Source organism: Notolepis coatsorum (genome assembly GCF_963971535.1).
Source record: "Notolepis coatsorum genome assembly, chromosome: 12".
Lineage (NCBI taxonomy): Eukaryota > Metazoa > Chordata > Actinopteri > Aulopiformes > Paralepididae > Notolepis > Notolepis coatsorum.
In genome coordinates, this window is record NC_140176.1 from 124323795 (window position 1) to 124348130 (window position 24336).

At 43.2% G+C, this 24336-nt stretch overlaps 1 protein-coding gene across 4 annotated transcripts in view; it reads left to right on the top strand.

Moving 5' to 3' along the window:
- The window catches only part of taok2a (TAO kinase 2a), a gene marked incomplete at its 3' end in the record, with an annotated part of 116647 nt that overhangs the window by 70950 nt on the left and 21361 nt on the right, over positions 1-24336 (top strand). For all 4 annotated transcript variants that reach the window (XM_084326130.1, XM_084326131.1, XM_084326132.1 and 1 more), the window contains 2 exons: positions 6830-7066; positions 21956-22084. In XM_084326130.1, coding sequence (XP_084182256.1) covers positions 6830-7066; positions 21956-22084 — 366 coding nt within the window. The remainder of the gene's footprint in view (positions 1-6829; positions 7067-21955; positions 22085-24336) is intronic.

Genomic DNA, 24336 nt, shown 5'->3' on the forward strand with positions numbered 1-24336 from the left:
CTTTCGTCCTAACCCAAGGCAGTGGAGTCTCGGCCACATCTGTGGACACAAGGCGACGGACACCAGTGGTGTTTGGCGCGGTGATAACAGTGCATGTGTGATAACAGTGCATGTGTGATATACGAAGCAGAACTGATGAAGGGCGACGCGGGTTAGGATGGGAGTTGTGCTCGTTTTATCATTGCTCTCACGGAGATAAAACTGGGAACAAGGTTACTCTGCTTGTGACGCTACCTCATATCGCAGACCTGATTGGTTAGGTAGTAATTTAGGATATTTAAAATGTCTTCCAATGTTAAATAAAGGTTTATTGCACTTTGAAACGGTTTCCTTGCATTATTATGCTATTATCATTATATTAGTAAAAAAAATAAAGGTTCATTAACACTTTGAGTGCCGCACTGTTTTTGGGGCCCATCTATTCAATGCCACAGATTAAACTAATGGAGTCGGTCACCTTGTTTGTAGAGTTATAACTATATTCTATATTATAGCTATGGATACAATACTATAGTCATTTGACACTGAGTTTCTTCCGGTCAAGATGTAAAAAAGAAAAGAAAATTCCATCCATACATTCCCGTTTTATACCGTGGTGAATATAAGTATGGTTTTAGAGTGGTCTAGGGTAATTCCTGGGATGCTGCTAATAGCCCCCAACGTGTATTATACTAAATGCATTGGCATTTCGTCCCTACACACGCTACAATAAAAAAAATCAAATGCATATGATAGGTATTATGTTCCATCATCAATGCATGAAAGTAGGGATGCCCCCCGATCGATCGGCCAGCGATACCGATATTGAGTATAAATATGAGATCGGGGAATTCCGATAATGCTTTATTTTCGCCGATGGTGAAAACCGATCGATGACGTGACCAATTCTCAGCGGAGTTGGTGTCATTGTCGCATGTTAAGTAACCTAAAACATGATGTCGGCGGTGTGGAACTATTACAAAGTGTCTGAGACAGATCTGCGATGTATGCCAGGATAAAATACCTTGTGGGGGAAGCAATGTAAAACGTTTCAACACAACACATTTAATAACACTTGAAGTCCCCCCCTTGAGGATCACACAGAGGAGCATGGAGAGTTCGTTAAGCTTACCGCGAGCGGCGCGGAGTAAAAAGAAAAAGGCAGATTAAGAACCAAAACGACCGCTAATGCAAACCACTTTAGAGAGCATCCGTGCGTATAACCGTGATAGTCAGAAGGCTAAGCGATCACAAGAAAAGTCATGAAATTCATAGGGCTGGACTTTGAATGCCCAACCCGAGATATCTCGGGTTATCAGCCCGCGGGTTGAATGCCCACCACAGGAATATTATTTTTTTTATTAGCGATCTGAATTCATATTTCATCTACCGTTGGTAAGCCAGCCCCACCAGGCGCTCAGATGTGAAAAAAGCGGCCCCTATCGTCTCCCAGATGGTAATGCACCCTTTTGGATTGGACTCGATGAAAATTGATGAGAAAAAAAAATCCGGAATCCACATTTTACTTCTCACGCATGTAACCGGAGCCGGTCAGATTCATTCTGGACCCTCAGGACAGCGTGTAATATGTCTTTACAGTACGTAGCATTGGATCAATAAAAGGATAGATTTTCCGAATGGCGATCAGGAATTGGAATAATCCATTTGGATACCATCTGATCTCAGGTAAGGAATCTATTTTACCAGTCTTGGGATGAGCAGACCCGTTTTCACGGAGTTATAAGCTTTTCCCATATGTGTCCCCCAGGCTGTTTGACTGTGCGAGCGGTCAGGAACTAGGAGAATCGATTTTCAGCGCGCGGCACCAGCGTGCACACGTACACATCTACTATCGATGGTCTAGCGTTTATTTGAAACCGATTCATAAATAGGCCGAAAAATGACAACATTCTAGAATATTACAACACAGAGTTTATCAGAGAATCTTATATTTTATTTTCTTAAACGAGGGCTTTTCAAAATGCTATAAAACGGAAATGAACCGGTACAAAAACAATCCGCTTCGACAATGTTGACTGGAAAATGAGTTATTGATGGGCGACGGGCAGATTAGACACATAGCCATAATTTAAAACATAGATTAGGCGATATTAACGTTAACATTGAAGCGGATGGTGGGCATTCAAGCACTAAATGTGCGCCCCCTGCTGGGCACTGAAAGTGTTAAGTGTAGTCGAGACGAGTACTCTCTCAGCCCCGCTACACTCTCCCAGCTGGACACTGAAAAGCACAACTAGCATGCCGTAAAGACCCGCCCTACTCTGCATCTGATTCGCAGACTGTGGGTGGGGGAATGTGATTGGACCAATGCAGAGTTGACACACACACACACAAACAAACAGTGCAGTCACATGCAGAGACGCTGCTTGCAGTAGAGAGAGAGAGAGAGAGCGGAGAATTTTCACTCGTTGCATTTGTGGCGATGTCTCGCAGATAATACAGATAATAATACATGTGAAAAGTATAATTTGCTCAGAGTCCAGAGACGGTTGTGGTTCGGTCCTGATCTGGACCAGAGTCCGGACTTGAGAATGCCTGTGTTAGACCTACTACAGTATAATACTGCCAGGCGCCAGCTGCTATAACAAAACCAAAAACGTTTTGAATTTGTTAGTTAAGTTTAGATCTGTATTTATTATTGTTTTGTCATTATTATTAGTATTGTTGTTACTAGGGGTGCACCGATATATCGGTCGGGTATCGGTATCGGCCGATAAGTGCCTTGTTGACTGCTATCGGCCTATCGGCCGATAAGCTCAAATGTGCCGATAGCAGTCGCCGATAAATACCCATCAATTTGTGTAGCGTCAAAAGGCAAAAAAAAAAATTCACTCGCGACCGACCTACCTGCACAACGCCCGCCGTCCCCCACACACACACACAAGCTACTGCATCAAAGTAACTACTTATGATTAACAAGGCATTCGTTTTGTGGCATTAGCGTTATATAGTTAGTGTTACACGGACAATAACATCAGCATATTATTATTACCCATAGCAGCAAGGCATTACTCCGAGTCCGTTCATTAGCTCGGTTCCATTCCGTTGCTCATTCCGTACCCAACTACACATTCTGCAATCTGTTAATAAAGTTTTCAACCAGACAAATGTATAGAAAGGCTTTGTTTTATTATAACATTTGTTGCAGTAAAATCATTATGTCTCATTTGGTCATGCGTGGAGCGCCGGTCGGCGGGCCGGGCAGCTAACGTAGCTACGTTATTAGCTATTAGATGCAAGACTAACGTTACTGGTGAAAATGTGATTTGCGTTGGAATACTCCTTTGTCAACTTGCTGTACTTTGCTTGCATGTCTGCAGTCATTATTGCTGCATTAAGAATAGCCCCAACTTTAGCCAAGGTAACGTTATGGCTAAACCTTTAACAATAGTTAACGCTAGCTTTCGGTTAGCTGTTCAATGCTATTAATAACACAACTCCCCGTCAACACCCTCTCTCGGGAAGATGGCATTTAAGAAAGTATCTGCTGTTAAAATGAAGTGTTACACGTTCAATAACAAGCATATTATTTACCCGAAGATAGCAGTAAACAAGGCATTACTCCGTTAGCCCGTTCATAGCTCGGTTCCATTCCGTTGCTCATTCCGTACCCAACTACACATTCTGCAATCTGTTAATAAAGTTTTCAACCAGACAAATGTATAGAAAGGCTTTGTTTTATTATAACATTTGTTGCAGTAAAATCATTATGTCTCATTTGGTCATGCGTGGAGCGCCGGTCGGCGGGCCGGGAGCTACGTTAAGTGTGTTCTGCAGTGCTCTCGCATTCGCAAACAGAACAATGGCGGCATGCCCGGAAGTAGAAAAATTTATAAACGCTTGCCGATTGGTGGACAGCAGGAGGTGGGTGCTAGCGGTGTGGCGTAATTGGCCGAATCGACTGTCAATCAAAATGGTTCCATTGCATTGGTTGAAAGCTCTGGTTGAGAGAATAGTATCCCGCTGCAGGCCGCAAGAATGGTTCCATTGCATTGGTTGAAAGCTCTGGTTGAGAAAATAGTATCCCTCTGCAGGCCGCAAGACGATACTGGGAGAGAGATAGTGATACCATAAACATATTTCTTGACGTTTCCTTTTTTTAAGTAAGTAAAGAGGCCTACAAATACAAACATACACATACAAATATACAGTAGTTTCATTAAAAAAAAAAAAAAAATTTTTACAAATACTTATATACAAATATCGGTATCGGCCGATAGTGTTAGTTGAACAATCGGTATCGGTATCGGCGGCCAATTTTCATATCGGTGCATCCCTAGTTGTTACTGTTGATGTTGATATTGTGTTGTTGGTTGTTGTAAAAAATTTTATAAAAAATTATAATGATAATTAAAAATGATCGGTATCGGCCGATATGGCTCATAGGTGATCGGTATCGGTGGCAAAAAACGTGATCGGGGCATCCCTACATGAAAGGGGGGGGGGGGTCTTTTTTTGATGCTTAGATCGTCACCAACGGAATACGTTATGGACTAGCGTTACACACATATGCTCGGATCACAATGAAGGCATGCTTTGATCAACGCAGGATTGATATCATATAGCCCTTACCTTGACTAGGATGTACTCTAAAAAGAATATTCCAATTATCTGATCGCGAGTCCCAGTATTGGTGTCGATCGTGTCGCCAACATAATCCGCCATACATCATCCATCTGGAGCATTTGACGCTCCTCACGCCGATTGGGACAACCGCTCCCCTTGCCCGACATGGAAAAATCAGACCGGAGACTTTAGATCGACGCACAGCCCAAGACACAATGTTTCAAAGGGTGCTCGATACCGCCGCCGGGTAGGATGCGGCCGGTACTGCACCTTCGGAGTCCCAGTATGCATTTTACAGGCAACATACAGCTCCCTGACATTGAATAGGGTATTAAAATCGGGAAAAAAGGAAAAACTACCCAGAACACGTGATTGGCACTGAAAGGGTTAGATCGGCCTGTCCCTACCTTGGTGAGTTCCCCTTTAGATCGGTCTGTCCCTACCTTGGTGAGTTCCCCTTTAGATCGGTCTGTCCCTACCTTGGTGAGTTCCCCTTTAGATCGGTCTGTCCCTGCCTTGGTGAGCTCCCCTTTAGATCGGTCTGTCCCTACCTTGGTGAGTTCCCCTTTAGATCGGTCTGTCCCTACCTTGGTGAGCTCCCCTTTAGATCGGTCTGTCCCTACCTTGGTGAGTTCCCCTTTAGATCGGTCTGTCCCTACCTTGGTGAGTTCCCCTTTAGATCGGTCTGTCCCTACCTTGGTGAGTTCCCCTTTAGATCGGTCTGTCCCTACCTTGGTGAGTTCCCCTTTAGATCGGTCTGTTCCTACCTTGGTGAGTTCCCCTTTAGATCGGTCTGTCCCTACCTTGGTGAGTTCCCCTTTAGATCGGCCTGTCCCTACCTTGGTGAGTTCCCCTTTAGATCGGTCTGTCCTTACCTTGGTGAGCTCCCCTTTAGATCGGTCAGTCCCTACCTTGGTGAGTTCCCCTTTAGATCGGTCTGTCCCTACCTTGGTGAGTTCCCCTTTAGATCGGCCTGTCCCTACCTTGGTGAGTTCCCCTTTAGATCGGTCTGTCCCTACCTTGGTGAGTTCCCCTTTAGATCGGTCTGTCCCTACCTTGGTGAGTTCCCCTTTAGATCGGTCTGTCCCTACCTTGGTGAGTTCCCCTGTAGATCGGCCTGTCCCTACCTTGGTGAGTTCCCCTTTAGATCGGTCTGTCCCTACCTTGGTGAGTTCCCCTTTAGATCGGTCTGTCCCTACCTTGGTGAGTTCCCCTTTAGATCGGCCTGTCCCTACCTTGGTGAGTTCCCCTTTAGATCGGTCTGTCCCTACCTTGGTGAGTTCCCCTTTAGATCGGCCTGTCCCTACCTTGGTGAGTTCCCCTTTAGATCGGTCTGTCCCTACCTTGGTGAGTTCCCCTTTAGATCAGTCTGTCCCTACTTTGGTGAGTTCCCCTTTAGATCAGTCTGTCCCTACCTTGGTGAGTTCCCCTTTAGATCGGTCTGTCCCTACCTTGGTGAGTTCCCCTTTAGATCGGTCTGTCCCTACCTTGGTGAGTTCCCCTTTAGATCGGTCTGTCCCTACCTTGGTGAGTTCCCCTTTAGATCGGCCTGTCCCTACCTTGGTGAGTTCCCCTTTAGATCGGTCTGTTCCTACCTTGGTGAGTTCCCCTTTAGATCGGCCTGTCCCTACCTTGGTGAGTTCCCCTTTAGATCGGCCTGTCCCTACCTTGGTGAGTTCCCCTTTAGATCGGTCTGTCCCTACCTTGGTGAGTTCCCCTTTAGATCAGTCTGTCCCTACCTTGGTGAGTTCCCCTTTAGATCGGCCTGTCCCTACCTTGGTGAGTTCCCCTTTAGATCGGCCTGTCCCTACCTTGGTGAGTTCCCCTTTAGATCGGTCAGTCCCTACCTTGGTGAGTTCCCCTTTAGATCGGCCTGTCCCTACCTTGGTGAGTTCCCCTTTAGATCAGTCTGTCCCTACCTTGGTGAGTTCCCCTTTAGATCGGCCTGTCCCTACCTTGGTGAGTTCCCCTTTAGATCAGTCTGTCCCTACCTTGGTGAGTTCCCCTTTAGATCGGTCTGTCCCTACCTTGGTGAGTTCCCCTTTAGATCGGTCTGTCCCTACATTGGTGAGTTCCCCTTTAGATCGGCCTGTCCCTACCTTGGTGAGTTCCCCTTTAGATCGGTCTGTCCCTACCTTAATAATATCTTGGATTTATATAGTGCCTTTCAGGAGGCTACGGCTCCTTTCCATCGATTAGTCGACTATTCTAATATATATATTGTGCTTATGCAGCGCTCTGATCTGTCTCCTCCTCCCCCCAGGTGGCCCGTCAGAACCAGGAGCATGAGCAGGGCTCGGCGCTGCGGGAGCAGATGTCGGGCTACAAGCGCATGCGCCGGCAGCACCAGAAGCAGCTGATGGGTCTGGAGAACAAGCTGAAGGCGGAGATGGACGAACACCAGCTGAGGCTGGACAAGGAGCTGGAGACCCAGAGGAACAGCTTCTCCACGGAGGCGGACAAGCAGAGCAAGAAGCACCAAGCCATCCTGGAGAAGGAGGTGAGAGGGGGAGCCTTAACCTTCTGTAGTGTGGTAGTCAGTGTTAATTTTGGCAGCTATTTTCATTTTAGTTTTAGTCTTAGTCATGTGTCAAGTGCTCCTTTTTCGTTTTCATCATATTTAGTCATCTTCATTTATTTTTCGTTTAGTCAGTTTTAGTCAACTAAATGTCTGAGCATTTTAGTCTTAGTCAGTTTGTCTCAATTTTGTCTTTTTTGTTTTAGTCTAGATTTAGTCGACGAAAACGGATGACATTTTTGTCTATTTTTAGTTAATGGAAAAAAACTTGTCAGAAATAGTCAACATGGAACATTTTCTGATTTAAATTGCGTATTTATTTTTTAACCTAGGGGAATCTGAGTCGGCGGCACAAGTGATACACAGGAAGTATATATGTTGGTGTAGACATGGTCCAATGTATTGTTGCTCCTACAGTATATGTTGGTGTAGACATGGTCCAATGTATTGTTGCTCCTACAGTATATGTTGGTGTAGACATGGTCCAATGTATTGTTGCTCCTACAGTATATGTTGGTGTAGACATGGTCCAATGTATTGTTGCTCCTACAGTATATGTTGGTGTAGACATGGTCCAATGTATTGTTGCTCCTACAGTATATGTTGGTGTAGACATGGTCCAATGTATTGTTGCTCCTACAGTATATGTTGGTGTAGACATGGTCCAATGTATTGTTGCTCCTACAGTATATGTTGGTGTAGACATGGTCCAATGTATTGTTGCTCCTACAGTATATGTTGGTATAGACATGGTCCAATGTATTGTTGCTCCTACAGTATATGTTGGTATAGACATGGTCCAATGTATTGTTGCTCCTACAGTATATGTTGGTATAGACATGGTCCAATGTATGCATCAAAGAGAGCATTATGGATGTGGTGACATTGTTTCTGACCAGAGAGACGACGCTGAACTCTGTCTGTCCTCTCTCTTTCTGCTGTGTCTGTCCTCTCTGTCATGTCTGTCCTCTCTCTCCCTGCTGTGTCTGGCAGCGGTTTATTCTATAACAGGATACTGTAAACTAAGTAAACAGAACACACAGTAGTACTAGTAGTAGTACACACTGATTGCAATCTGCTTGCATAAAAACATTATATAAAATCACATTCTGAGGTCAGTGTTAAAGTGCCACATGGAATAGGTCTGGTTAGTGGTTAGAGTTAGAGGTGGTCTAGGTCTGGTTAGGGTAACTTAAGGGTAGTTAAGCATTCATTATAATTTATTATTATTATAGATGGATGGATGTAAAGGGCTAGACCAACTCTTAACCCCTATCCGGACCTAGACCACCTCTAAGTCACAACCCTAACTTAGGGGTTAAAGTTAGAGGTGGCCTAGGTCTGGTTAGGGGTTAGAGTTAGAGGTGGTCTAGGTCTGGTTATACTGATCCAATACCAGTGCATACATAAAAAAAATAAAAAAAAATATTATATTATATAAATTATAAAACTTTTTTTCTTTTCTTTTTTACAGCTACTGTTTTATATATAAAATGTTTTAGTAATAACTAGAAAGTGATTGTATAGATTAGTATTAGTATCATTAAAAGTTCTATGCTCAACTATGCTTCACCCACGGAAAGGTTGTTGGCACGTTGGTTCCACACGGACATTATACGTTGTTGCGCACTTCCTATCCAGGCTGCTCCGTTTTTGTTAGCTCCTAGCAGAGGCTCTCTGTTGTGATTTTTAATGCAAAATAAATATTCAACATTCTCTTTTGAGACTCCGCCTCAGACTCTTATCATTTGACACTAAAAGCTAAACATTGTCACCGGTATGGCTGTCCGCAACATGTCATTAATTGTGTGGGAGAGGTCTATCAGTTAGCCACATTAGCGTGAGCTAGCTTAGCCACTAGCTAATGCGGGCTAGATGGAAATACAAACAATGTAACGTAACGTTACTGGTGAAAAAGTTATTTACCTTGGAATACTCCTTTGCCAACTTGCTGTACTTTGCTTGCAGGTCTGCAGCTGGATTATGAATAGTCCCAACTTTAGCCAAGGTAAGGTTAAGCTAAACCTAGCTTTTCAAATAGCTCCAGCTAATGCTAATAACAGAGCTCCCCGTCACACTGCTCTACTCGGGACGATGGCATTAAGAAAAGTTATAATTATTTTGTCTCGTCTTGTTTTAGTCAACAATATCAACATACATGAAGAGAAATTTCGTCCTGGTTTTTGTAAATTACATTTGTGTGTCCTCAGTTGTGGTCAACGATATTTAATTAACAATTTAGTCTCGTTACCGTCACATGGTATTCAATAACGTGACGTCACGTCTCGTTGTCGTCATGAAAAAAACCTTTGTTGACGAACATCTTTCGTCATCAATTTAGTCAACAAAATTAACACTGGTGGTAGTGAAGGGTTAACCTTCTGTAGTGTGGGAGTGAAGGGTTAACCTTCTGTAGTGTGGGAGTGAAAGGGTTAACCTAGGGCTGGGCGATATGGCAAAAAATCATATTGCGATAACGATATGATAATGTTATCATATCACTCGATATCGATAATTATCGAAATTGTTAAGTAAAAAAATAAATATTTTATTTATTTTTTAAACAACATATGTTTATTTTGCAGCAATTCTTTGTCGTTGGCGCCATCTTTAGTGTTACATCCCCTCACACTCCAGTTCTCAGGCTGCAGCTGGTTTAAAAGCTAAAGTAAACCGGCTTCTCTGCTGGCTGTGGCTCCAGTGGAGTTGAACAGTTCTGGCTCTGCTAGTTTCTTTTCTATCTTTTGGTGCTTTTTTGGTGGACAAACCACCGCACATGTGCACCGTGACTCGTGACTGGAGTCTAGCTCTGCTAGCACACATAGCCTACAGACGGTTTCAAACTGTATTTTAAATTAGAAAGCAAACAAAATAAATGGACAAGAGAAAAAGAAATCTCAATTTGGTCAGTATTGTCATTTGGACAAGCAAAGCCATTACTTTAAGTTGCAGGCAAGAAAGACAAGTCTGTCCACTGTCTCTGGTTTCAAAACTGTCCTGTTGCAGGTCACACAAAACAAAATCGATATTTTATTTTTTCGATATATATATTTTTTTCATATCGATTATTAAAATATATCGCGATATTTATCGTTATATCGCCCAGCCCTAGGTTAACCGTCTGTAGTGTGGGAGTAAAAGGGTTAACCGTCTGTAGTGTGGTAGCTAAAGGTTAACCTTCTGTAGTTTGGTAGTAAAAGGGTTAACCATCTGTAGTGTGGTAGTGAAAGGGTTAACCTTCCGTAGCGTGGTAGTGAAAGGGTTAACCTTCTGTAGTGTGGTAGTGAAAGGGTTAAGTCGGCCGCTCGGCCTCCACGGTAGACTGTACGAACCCCACAGTAAGGGTTATGAACCCCACAGTAAGGGTTATGAACCCCACAGTAAGGGTTATGAACAGGGGAGGAAACTAACTTTTTGGCTTACCAGCCAACTGGCGAGTATCTGATTTTTTTTACCAGCCAAACAGATTTTTTACCAGACAAAAAAAATCGCTAATTGTGATAATTACTTCTTTGTACGTCTTCGTCTAAATTGATTTTCAATCATAGTAAATTAATCACACTGTCTCTACTCTTCAAAATATTACATCATTAAATCACATATTAACATGAAAGAGGGAACTATTCTGGACTGGGTTGGGCTGAACTGGGCAGTGAAAGATGCTGTGTTGGGCTGGTCTAGGTTATACTGAATGATGAATTGAAAATGAATTGAAAATGGGGGACCCTGATGTAAACAAGACGAAAGTCTTTCTCTGGTCTGCATCCCCTTAACAATTGCATGTATTGAGCCGTACTGTACTGTACCCATTCTGCAATCTGTTAAATAAAGTTTTCATTCATTCATTCATCACAGCTCAACTACTAGGAATGTGTGTCTGACTCTTAAGTGCAGGAAATATTCATCAGAAAGGGGGACATGATGGAGGGAATGGAAAGAGCAGGTTTGACAGGAGCAGGGTTGAAGGGCATATTGGAGTGTGGAGGAAGTGGACAAGGCATTAAGCAAACAGGACTGAAATGGGGGACCCTGATGTAAACAAGACGAAAGTCCTTCTCTGGTCTGCATCCCCTTAACAATTGTGTGTATTGAGCTGTACTGTATTGTACCCATTCTGCAATCTGTTAATAAAGTTTTCAATCAATCAATCAATCAATACTGGGAACCAAGCATTTCACTGTAATGTAATAGCTAAATAAAACAACTTGAACTTGACTTGTTACATTTGCACTCTGGTTGTATGCCAAGTGTATTCTGGTTGTACTGTACTTGTGCTGTAAGATGACAATACATTGGAACCGAATCGACAACGCTAGGGGTTCAGCAGGTGTATTCTGAATGCCAAGTATGACAACATCACCGTTGTGAAGGGCATATGGGCGAGTGGTGATATGGGGGGAACCCCGGTAATAATAAAATGTCACTCGGCTGCATTTAAGCAAAGCCGCTCAGTATAGTCGTCCACTATGTTGAATGCGCGTTATGGTAGCTTGTTACATGCTAGGTAGCTAGCCGGCTAATGCTGGTTGACTTGTCATTCTCATCCGACTCGAAGGAGACGCGTCGCGTGCTGTTGTTCGCCCCCATGTCAGACCGCACTGATATCCGAAAGCGACGACTCTACATGCAATTATTTTCATCCACTGATGTGTTTTTGTAAGTTTGTCTACGTTGTCAAGCCGGCTGCCGGTGGCAGGAGTTTGTAGGTCTGCGCGCAGTGGTCTGTCCACTTCCCCTAGATGGGCGGCATCTTCTAGAAAATGAGTGTTCATTGGAGGAGCTTAGAGCGCATCTGTACAACGATGATGTTCATTGGTTATGGTCTGATTATTATGTGGCGCAAATGGGAGGAATCAAGGGGGGAGTCAGAGTTCGGTTTGTGCCAGTGAGCGAATCAGCAGATTGCAGAATGATTTTTTTGTTTTGTTTTGTAATTACTAATACTCGCCAGACTGGCGAGTGCTCTTCATGAATTACTCGCCAAACGTAAAAAATACTCGCAATTGGCGAGTAAAGTGGCCTAATTTCCTCCCCTGGTTATGAACCACAGTAAGGGTTATGGACCACAGTAAGGGTTATGGACCACAGTAAGGGTTATGAACCACAGTAAGTTATGAACCCCACAGTAAGTTATGGACCACAGTAAGGGTTATGAACCACAGTAAGTTATGAACCACCGTAAGGGTTATGAACCACAGTAAGTTATGAACCCCACAGTAAGTTATGGACCACAGTAAGGGTTATGAACCACAGTAAGTTATGAACCCCACAGTAAGTTATGGACCACAGTAAGGGTTATGAACCACAGTAAGTTATGAACCACAGTAAGGGTTATGAACCCCACAGTAAGGGTTATGAACCACAGTAAGGGTTATGAACCACAGTAAGGGTTATGGACCACAGTAAGGGTTATGAACCACAGTAAGGGTTATGAACCACAGTAAGGGTTATGGACCACAGTAAGTTATGAACCACAGTAAGGGTTATGGACCACAGTAAGGGTTATGAACCACAGTAAGTTATGAACCACAGTAAGTTATGGACCACAGTAAGGGTTATGAACCACAGTAAGTTATGAACCACAGTAAGTTATGGACCACAGTAAGGGTTATGAACCACAGTAAGGGTTATGAACCACAGTAAGGGTTATGGACCACAGTAAGTTATGAACCACAGTAAGGGTTATGGACCACAGTAAGTTATGAACCACAGTAAGGGTTATGGACCACAGTAAGGGTTATGAACCACAGTAAGGGTTATGGACCACAGTAAGGGTTATGAACCACAGTAAGGGTTATGAACCACAGTAAGTTATGAACCACAGTAAGTTATGGACCACAGTAAGGGTTATGAACCACAGTAAGTTATGAACCACAGTAAGGGTTATGGACCACAGTAAGTTATGAACCACAGTAAGTTATGAACCACAGTAAGGGTTATGGACCACAGTAAGTTATGAACCACATTAAGGGTTATGGACCACAGTAAGGGTTATGGACCACAGTAAGGGTTATGAACCACAGTAAGTTATGAACCACAGTAAGTTATGAACCACAGTAAGGGTTATGAACCACAGTAAGGGTTATGGACCACAGTAAGTTATGAACCACAGTAAGGGTTATGAACCACAGTAAGGGTTATGGACCACAGTAAGTTATGAACCACAGTAAGGGTTATGAACCACAGTAAGGGTTATGGACCACAGTAAGGGTTATGGACCACAGTAAGGGTTATGGACCACAGTAAGGGTTATGGACCACAGTAAGGGTTATGGACCACAGTAAGGGTTATGAACCACAGTAAGGGTTATGGACCACAGTAAGTTATGAACCACAGTAAGGGTTATGAACCACAGTAAGGGTTATGAACCACAGTAAGGGTTATGGACCACAGTAAGTTATGAACCACAGTAAGGGTTATGAACCCCACAGTAAGGGTTATGGACCACAGTAAGTTATGGACCACAGTAAGTTATGGACCACAGTAAGGGTTATGGACCACAGTAAGGGTTATGGACCACAGTAAGGGTTATGAACCACAGTAAGGGTTATGAACCACAGTAAGTTATGGACCACAGTAAGGGTTATGGACCACAGTAAGGGTTATGGACCACAGTAAGGGTTATGGACCACAGTAAGGGTTATGAACCACAGTAAGGGTTATGAACCACAGTAAGTTATGGGCCACAGTAAGGGTTATGGACCACAGTAAGGGTTATGAACCACAGTAAGGGTTATGGACCACAGTAAGTTATGAACCACAGTAAGGGTTATGAACCACAGTAAGGGTTATGGACCACAGTAAGGGTTATGGACCACAGTAAGTTATGGACCACAGTAAGGGTTATGGACCACAGTAAGTTATGAACCACAGTAAGGGTTATGGACCACAGTAAGTTATGGACCACAGTAAGGGTTATGGACCACAGTAAGGGTTATGAACCACAGTAAGGGTTATGGACCACAGTAAGTTATGGACCACAGTAAGGGTTATGGACCACAGTAAGGGTTATGAACCACAGTAAGTTATGGACCACAGTAAGTTATGGACCACAGTAAGGGTTATGGACCACAGTAAGGGTTATGGACCACAGTAAGTTATGGACCACAGTAAGGGTTATGAACCACAGTAAGGGTTATGAACCACAGTAAGGGTTATGAACCACAGTAAGGGTTATGAACCACAGTAAGTTATGGACCACAGTAAGGGTTATGAACCACAGTAAGGGTTATGGACCACAGTAAGGGTTATGGACCACAGTAAGGGTTATGGACCACAGTAAGTTATGGACCACAGTAAGGGTTATGGACCACAGTAAGGGTTATGAACCACAGTAAGGGTTATGGACCACAGTAAGTTATGGACCACAGTAAGGGTTATGGACCACAGTAAGGGTTATGAACCACAGTAAGTTATGGACCACAGTAAGTTATGGACCACAGTAAGGGTTATGGACCACAGTAAGGGTTATGGACCACAGTAAGTTATGGACCACAGTAAGGGTTATGAACCACAGTAAGGGTTATGAACCACAGTAAGGGTTATGAACCACAGTAAGGGTTATGAACCACAGTAAGTTATGGACCACAGTAAGGGTTATGAACCACAGTAAGGGTTATGGACCACAGTAAGGGTTATGGACCACAGTAAGGGTTATGGACCACAGTAAGTTATGGACCACAGTAAGGGTTATGGACCACAGTAAGGGTTATGAACCACAGTAAGGGTTATGGACCACAGTAAGGGTTATGAACCACAGTAAGGGTTATGAACCACAGTAAGGGTTATGAACCACAGTAAGTTATGAACCACAGTAAGGGTTATGAACCACAGTAAGTTATGGACCACAGTAAGTTATGAACCACAGTAAGGGTTATGGACCACAGTAAGTTATGAACCACAGTAAGTTATGGACCACAGTAAGGGTTATGAACCACAGTAAGGGTTATGGACCACAGTAAGTTATGGACCACAGTAAGGGTTATGGACCACAGTAAGTTATGGACCACAGTAAGGGTTATGGACCACAGTAAGTTATGGACCACAGTAAGTTATGAACCACAGTAAGTTATGGACCACAGTAAGTTATGGACCACAGTAAGTTATGAACCACAGTAAGTTATGGACCACAGTAAGTTATGAACCACAGTAAGGGTTATGGACCACAGTAAGTTATGAACCACAGTAAGTTATGGACCACAGTAAGGGTTATGGACCACAGTAAGGGTTATGGACCACAGTAAGTTATGGACCACAGTAAGGGTTATGGACCACAGTAAGGGTTATGGACCACAGTAAGGGTTATGAACCACAGTAAGTTATGGACCACAGTAAGGGTTATGGACCACAGTAAGGGTTATGAACCCCACAGTAAGTTATGGACCACAGTAAGGGTTATGGACCACAGTAAGTTATGGACCACAGTAAGTTATGAACCACAGTAAGTTATGAACCCCACAGTAAGGGTTATGGACCACAGTAAGTTATGGACCACAGTAAGGGTTATGAACCCCACAGTAAGTTATGAACCACAGTAAGTTATGGACCACAGTAAGTTATGGACCACAGTAAGTTATGGACCACAGTAAGTTATGGACCACAGTAAGTTATGAACCCCACAGTAAGGGTTATGAACCACAGTAAGTTATGAACCCCACAGTAAGGGTTATGGACCACAGTAAGTTATGGACCACAGTAAGTTATGGACCACAGTAAGTTATGGACCACAGTAAGTTATGAACCCCACAGTAAGTTATGGACCACAGTAAGGGTTATGGACCACAGTAAGGGTTATGGACCACAGTAAGGGTTATGGACCACAGTAAGGGTTATGGACCACAGTAAGTTATGGACCACAGTAAGGGTTATGAACCCCACAGTAAGTTATGAACCACAGTAAGGGTTATGAACCCCACAGTAAGGGTTATGAACCCCACAGTAAGTTATGAACCCCACAGTAAGTTATGAACCCCACAGTAAGTTATGAACCCCTGTAGTAGCCAATTACTTTGATTTCTCACACTAGTAGCTCATTTCTATGACCGGTACAATACACACTAATCAGGGCTGAAGAGAGAGACGCAGGGCGGATCAGATGAATAGGAGGAGATCTAGTTTATTTCACACGAGTTCAACAACCAAAATCTTGACTTCATAATATCAAGGCCTTCTTTTTATACTCTTTCAGTCCTGGCATGTTTCAATAAAGGCAGGTCACTTCCTAATTGGTCAAGTTCGGTGAGTGTGTAGGTGTGTCTAATAATTGTATTATGGCCAATTTCCTATTCAAAACTGCGCACTTATTAAACTTTTCTTGGCCGGTTTCATTGTTTTCAGCAAACCAGTTTATTCTGGAGTTCGAGATTACTTTATTCTAGTGAGTGCATCTGAGGTTACTGAAAGGTTACTTCAGTCAAACAGGGAAGGACTGGAAGAATTTTCCTTGGTCTCCTCATGGTCCCACCGTTCTATTCAACTGAACAGGGTGGTTCCATCTCATATTGTCTACACCTTAATATATGTCTATTGATATACTGTCTTTTAATACACAGGTATTTATCCAGCTGTATGGTTCTACGTATTAACAGCAATGGAACCTGAAAATGGCCCGTTCTCCAAATGCCTAGGTGTTCTGTAAGGCCTTGTAACCGTAAAGGTGTAATCTATTTTATATAGGATGTGCTTATATGGCAGTCTGCCACCACATTCCTCCCTTTCATGGCAATGCCATGATATGTACTACCTATATGTACCTACCACATATATGTACTAATGATTTATATGTAATAATGACTGTTAATACGTCACATGACTGAATGAATGAGTATAAATGCAACACTCAGTACTAACATGCCAGATGTACCTCAGATATACCTTGGTTATATAATACATTTTCATTAAATGAAACACTTAATTAACAAGAGGGAAAAAAACCTGATACCACAGATTTGTTTACAGAAAAAACTTGTATCCCAGTGTCGTTCCTTAGTGGCACCTGAAATGCTGAGTCTCATTGTCGGTCTTTGTAAACCATCAGCATGCACAAGTTGAACACTTTCAAAACATAAACTACTATTAAATTCATTTCTTATTTGTAACTTATTCATCACCAAGTAAATTGCAGATTATTGTATGAAGTTTTCCCTTCTATATTTGCAAAAACCAACTTATCATCTAACAGCCTTTTCTTTTATATGCTGAAAACATTTTGATAATAATGTTAAATAGTAGGATACACAACTTTGCTTGTTCAGTGCCTCGTACGTCCTTTTTCCTGTGTTTTTTACACCTTATCTCCCCACTTAAAATCTTTATTCAACCATCATACTGTTCCACATTTTGTGTTTAACCTGTTTCCTATCTCAACATATCCTCCCTTTAGATACACCCGTATCTATACTGTGACTCTGCACTAGTGTTTAGTGTATACATATATCAACTCCCCCAGTTACTGTGCCTAGAAGCAGAAAACATCGACCAACAGTGAAAATCACCGCTCAGGCTTATCTAATCCATAGACCTACTAATTCCGCAAGTCCATTCGAGGCATTCCACCAATAGGCCCACAATATTTCAGTAAACCTCCATTTTTCACAGGAGAAAAAATTAACTCCCTGTTGTCAAGATTTGTAAGAAAGGTAAAACCGTGACCTATTGTGACTTACAGCCAGTAACCTTACATTTTCCAACATTCACTTCAAACATTCACTCCACTTCAATCTTTAGTTCTTCATCAAATAAAAGATCATATTCTCATGCGTATTTTCACTTGAATACAAAACCAACATGTAATGTAACATGTCATGTAAATCTAATAACACTTTAATCATTGTTCACTCTTTACTGTCCACATTTTGTCCATCATCTAGTCCAGTGTTTCTCAAAGTGGGGGGCGCGCCCCCCAGGGGGGGCGCAGAGGCATGACGGGGGGCCTTGAGATTTATAAAAAAAATAAAAATAAAAAATTGTGTTACAGAAAATTATCACTAAAGTGCTATCTGTTGCAGCTGCACTGTTCTCCATGAAAATACCATATTTGGATAAGTCTGACCATTTCTCAAAATCTGAAAATCATTATTTAATAAAACACAGAAAAGGATCACCAAGTTACTTTCGATAAAAAAAAAACTTTACAGACAACATTGAGACAAAGCTTCCTGACACATCTCCATCCAAACTCTTGGAAGAACTCATTGAAATCTCATCTGATACCACCTGAAGAGCTAGTTTCAGAGTGTGGTGCTGAGTACCAAGTATCTCATGATGCAGCAGTTAAGGTGTTGATACCATTCAGCACCACATATCTGTGTGAAGCTGGCTTTTCATCCATGACAGCTCTGAAAACAAAATATAGGGCCAAGTTGAGCCTAGAGGATGACATGCGTGTAGACAGCAATAAAGACTGTTTGCTTATTTCCTATGTTCGCTTTGTAAATTCCCAGTCACTGAGTGAAAATCTGCTGTTTTACAGCTCTTCAAAATTATTGACAGTTACCTGACAGAACATGGATTGAAATGGGAGAACTGTGTGGGCTTTTGCTCTGACGGTGCGCAGGCCATGGCAGGGAAAAGGAGGGGGCTACAGGCGCTCATCAAGGGGGTCTCGCCAAACGCGCAATGGACGCACTGTACATTCACAGAGAGGCGCCAGCGTCAAGACAGCTTAGCCCTGAGCTGAATGAGGTTTTGACAGAAGTTATAAACGTGGTAAATTTCATCAAAACCCGAGCCCTGAAAGCGCGCCTGTTCTCTGCGCTGTGTGAGGAGATGGGAGCTGACCATTCTGCAGTGCTGTTTCACAGCGAGGCAAGGTGGCTCTTGTGAGGGAAGGTGTTGTCAATTTGAAAGGTCACGATATTGGTGTTATTTCAATACATTTCATGACTATTTTGTTGGGGCGAGGGGGTGGGGGCAAGATATTTTGGTCCGCCAAAGGGGGGCCTGACAGAAAAAGTTTGAGAAGCACTGATCTAGTCCATAGTCCACAACACAATTGTCCTTTCATCTGCCACTCGCTTTCATGATGATGTTGACCTCAGGCTTTGATCCTGCTTAGCTTCTAGGATCAGGCCAGGTCAGTTGTGTTCAGGACTCCAGGTTGGTATGGCAGCAACTTGTCCTCAGACAGAAAGTCCTCATCCTCCTCCAATGTCCCTCTTTTTCCACACCGTCTTGACCAGGGTACAATTGCAACATGTCCAATAGAAGAAAAAAAAATTACAATTAGAAATTCCCATATTTAACTGCTTGTTTACACCACCCTTCTAAATTTGATCTAGCCAAGCTCCATTGTACAGCCCCGTGCCCACATTTTCATTGTTTTCATTTTCATTGTTTTACTCCAATACACATAATAGTCAACTCTCTCCTAAAAGTAAACACTGAATGCACAACCAATCCTCATTTACCACACGTCAGTTTCAAATTCATTTGACACAATTATTTGCTAAACCAGACTTGTGCAGTAACTGTCCTAGTGACATACAACCGCTTCCTGGAAATACCCAATTATATAATACATTGAAAGATATGATGAATAAGACTCTTTAATTTGTATTGTTCATTTCGACCACCACTTTGACCTTTTCCCTGCTTGTGTAGGGTACCCCTCTGTCCCTTAGAACCTCCCTTTGGTAGAGTACACCTCTTTGTCCCTTAGGACCTCCCTTTGGTAGAGTACACCTCTTTGTCCCTTAGGACCTCCCTTTGGTAGAGTACACCTCTTTGTCCCTTAGGACACACCCCCCACCAGATCCAGGTATATCCCATCTTGAACACAAGCCACCTCTTGGATCTGCGCCGTATTCAAATAGAGACCCCCTTCCCCGGCAGAGATAGATTTCTTCTTCTTTGATCCAGTTTTTTCTCATAACCGAGAGGTCCCCATTCCCCGGGCACAAATATAGACAGGAATCCCTTAGGCCTTAACTCCAAATACATGAATTTCACATTTCACATCACTTTGTCACATTCCAGGTACATTCATCACGTCCATCATGACTCTCTCTATCGTGTTGGTCGTCAAACTGGGGCACCTCAATGTATGATATCTCCATTTAAAAAAATGACACCAGAGCTACATTGGATCAATCACAATGAATAGACCAGATGTATTGTTTTTGCGTATTTATAGCACAAGTGCTAGTTTTCAATACTGGTTGCTTGGTATGTCATTACACCTCTTCTGCTTATTTCGTACATTAATGACTTACTTAGTCACCCGGACTATTGAAATGCTCTATAATCCTATTTCATTATCTGGCCGCCTCCTTTTTATATTGTCAAAGGTCATGTCATGGACATACATTATATGGATATACATATAACTATGGAGGCTTATTTTTGCTCTCTTTATGCCCTAAAAAAAACATTAACAATAATACAAATATATGTTCATACAGTGAAATAGCTGTCAAGGTGACCCCAATGGACCTGTCTCAAACCCCGCCCTCTTTTCTTGATCCTCCAATCACAACTGTCGCTTACCTCGGACAAACTTGGTTTGTCCGAGGTAAGCGACAGTTGTGATTGGAGGATCAAGAAAAGAGGGCGGGGTTTGAGACAGGTCCATTGGGCTAGCATGTTGGAGTTGCACTTGTACTTAACTTTGAGGTGCTGGCTTTTGCATTTCGAGGACACGACCTTCTGTCCCACGTGTCTCCCCCTGGATCCCTCAGGACCCCTCACCGTCTCTGCCGGTGCACCCTCTGCTGTCCCACTTGGATTTATGATAAAAGAATACAGAACAGAAAACTTATACCATCTTTTTTGCGTGTTTGCACATGGTAATTTCTGTTTGTCATTATATTATTACAGCACTGTCCTTGTTTCGTGGTCTGCTTCGTCCGAGCTCCATGTGATGCTGAGTCGTGCTTCATTGTCTCTGAATTGGATTGGCTCGCCCCACTCTGGTCTCTCTCCTTCAAAGGATGCTCTCTTTTTTGACAGATCTTATTTCGCACTGTTTGCAACAGGCGGCTCATGCAAAAGTCTTATGCAGGACCTTTTAAGCTGCGATGCTGGCCTGCAATGACCTGTTTGCCTCAGTGTTACGTTAGCACTTTTTTTTTTTTTTTTTTTTTTTTTTGATCTTTTTCCCCCTCCATTTTTCCTCCGATTTTCTCCCATCCCAATGTTAGTCGTATGCCAATTCCCAATCCCTTCCTGGTCGCTGCGCACTTACCCCCCACAGTCAGATCATCTGGGAGAGTGGAGGCTACCACGTGCTTCCTCCGACACACGTCCAGACAATCACCGCTTCTTTTCACCTGGCAGCGCGGATTCTCATCGAGAGGGCGTAGCGTGTGGGAGGACCACACTATCCCCCTCAGGTCCTATCAGCGCTTAGCAGGCGCCCCGACCGAACTGTAGGAGTCGCTGTTTACAACGACCCGGACCCACGCCGCCAGCTTCTCCCACCCTCTAATACAGCCAATTGTATTAGTGTGAACGGCCAGCCAAGCTGGTGACAACCCCGGAGCTGTGAGCTGGATTCGAACAGGCGAATCCAGCTCACAGCTCCGGTGTTGGTGACGAACGCAATCTCCGCTCGGCCACCTAACCGCCACGTTAGCACTTTTTATTAGTTTAGCTTTCCATGCAATTACATCATATCAAGTTAGTCAGCTTTAGGTTGATGATCAAACATCCATGGCACGCCCATTCACTCGTCTCCATACTCACTCATGTCTGGTCAGTCTTCCTTGTCAGTCGTCCTTGCTCTTCTCTACCTATTCTCTATGTTTCCTTCCTTTGATCAAATGACAAATCATCTGTTCATTACCTTACACTTCCACCTATGGAACATTTTCTGAAAAAAAAAATTAAATAAAAAAAACCCACAGTGAGGGTTATGATGGTGTGTGTCTCCAGACGAAGGCGGCCCTGGCGGAGGAGAAGAAGTTCCAGCAGCACATCCTGGGGCAGCAGAAGAAAGAGTTGAGCAGCCTGCTGGAGGCCCAGAAGAGGCTGTACCGGCAGCACAAGGACCAGCTCAAAGAGGTACCAGCACATCTACAGTCAGGCAGCACAGGACCAGGACCAGCTCAGAGAGGTACCAGCACATCTACAGTCAGGCAGCACAGGGACCAGCTCAGAGAGGTACCAGCACATCTACAGTCAGGCAGCACAGGACCAGGACCAGCTCAGAGAGGTACCAGCACATCTACAGTCAGGCAGCACAGGGACCAGCTCAGAGAGGTACCAGCACATCTACAGTCAGGCAGCACAGGACCAGGACCAGCTCAGAGAGGTACCAGCACATCTACAGTCAGGCAGCACAGGGACCAGCTCAGAGAGGTACCAGCACATCTACAGTCAGGCAGCACAGGACCAGGACCAGCTCAGAGAGGTACCAGCACATCTACAGTCAGGCAGCACAGGGACCAGCTCAGAGAGGTACCAGCACATCTACAGTCAGGCAGCACAGGACCAGGACCAGCTCAGAGAGGTACCAGCACATCTACAGTCAGGCAGCACAGGGACCAGCTCTCCCCCGCCGGACTCACAGGCACAATCAAATAAAAAAAAATAAACATACTTTTCTGGACAGATCATCTGAGCTCCACTGTGTTTAAATCCAAATAATCCTCTGCCATTGTTGTAAGTAACATGTCATCTGTTCTCTACTATTCAGTCTCGTCGTGAAGTTAAATTCTCTCTAGAAGGGAAACTGAAACTTAGCAAGGATAAGTTGTTAAAGGGGCAGTAGGCAAGTGGATGCCTGAACACAGAATGACACCAGTATCACTGACTACCACGGCAAGCCTATAGAAAATTATTCTATTTAATAATAATAATTATAATAATTATCATAAATATAATATATACATTTTATAAAATAAATGTTTTTAAAGGTTTATATTAACACTTTGCATGCCACGCCCGAGATTTCTCGGGTTTACCCCCCCGCGGGTTGAATGCCCATCACGAGAATATTCGTTTTATTCGTTTTTTTATTATTATTAGCGATCTGAAATCATATTGCATCAAGCGAGTCTACCGTTGGAGATCCAGTCACCCCAGGCGCTCGGATGTGAAAAAAGCGCCCCCTATCGTCTCCCAGATGGTAAATCACCCTTTTGGATTGGGTGAAAAAACCTGCACTCCACATTTTACTTCTCACTCATGTAACCGGGGTCTACCAGCTTCACTCTGGAGCCTCGGAGCCGCAGGGAATATGTGTTTTACTGTATACACAGTGGATCAATCAAATGAGCGATTTTTTCGAATGGCGATCAGGAATTGGAATAATCCATTTGGATACCATCTGATCTCGGGTAAGGAATCTATGTTATTAGGATAATCAGACCCGTTTTCACGGATATATAAGCTTTTATGTGATTATGGTGATAGGCTGTTTGACTCTGCTCGCGGTCAGGAAATAGGAGAATCGATTTTCAACTGGCGGCACGAGCGTGCATGCGTACACATATTATACTATCGATCATCTAGCGTTTATTTGAAAACAATTCATAAATAGGCAGAAAAATGACAACGTTCTAGAATATTCCAGTAAAAGGCGATTATCATAGAATGTGTTGTTTTTTCCGTGAAAACGAGTGATTTTCAAAATGCTATCAAACGGAAATGAAGCGATAAAAAAACAATCTGCTACGACAATGTTGACTGGAAAATGAGTCTTTGATAAGCGACGGGCAGATTAGACACATAGCCATAATTTAAAACATAGATTAGGCGATATTAACGTTAACATTGGAGTGGATGTGGGCATTCAAGGGGGTAAAAAGGAAAACACGGCTGGCTCTCAAAGTGTTAACCCATTCTCTGCCGGGCTTATATCCATCCTAAACCATCCTCCACCAGCGCTATTTGTCTATGGAGATGTTCACCTTCTTTTGATACCGATCAACGTTATATAAAAAATCTCAACTGTACATGGTCCTAAACGTCATGACTGGTAATCTGCGGGTGAACGGAGGGGGGGGGGGGGTCGTTTATAATTCAATGGCCGACGTTAAATGATTCATGTAGTACGGCATGGGTGATATATTGATCAGAGCAGTTTGTATCGAAAATGGTAAAGAAAAACGCTGAAACTCACCCCAGTCTCCTCGTAGCGTTGGGTGATGAGAGTGGAGCAAAAAGATCGTTATTATGGGATGTTGATCGATGCGATCCATTTCCGGTTTGTATATTACTAATACACGTTCAAATCATGTTGATTATTGAGTTATGTCAAATATTCATATCGACGGTGTCTATATTGAGCCCCGGGACGATCACCGAGTGGC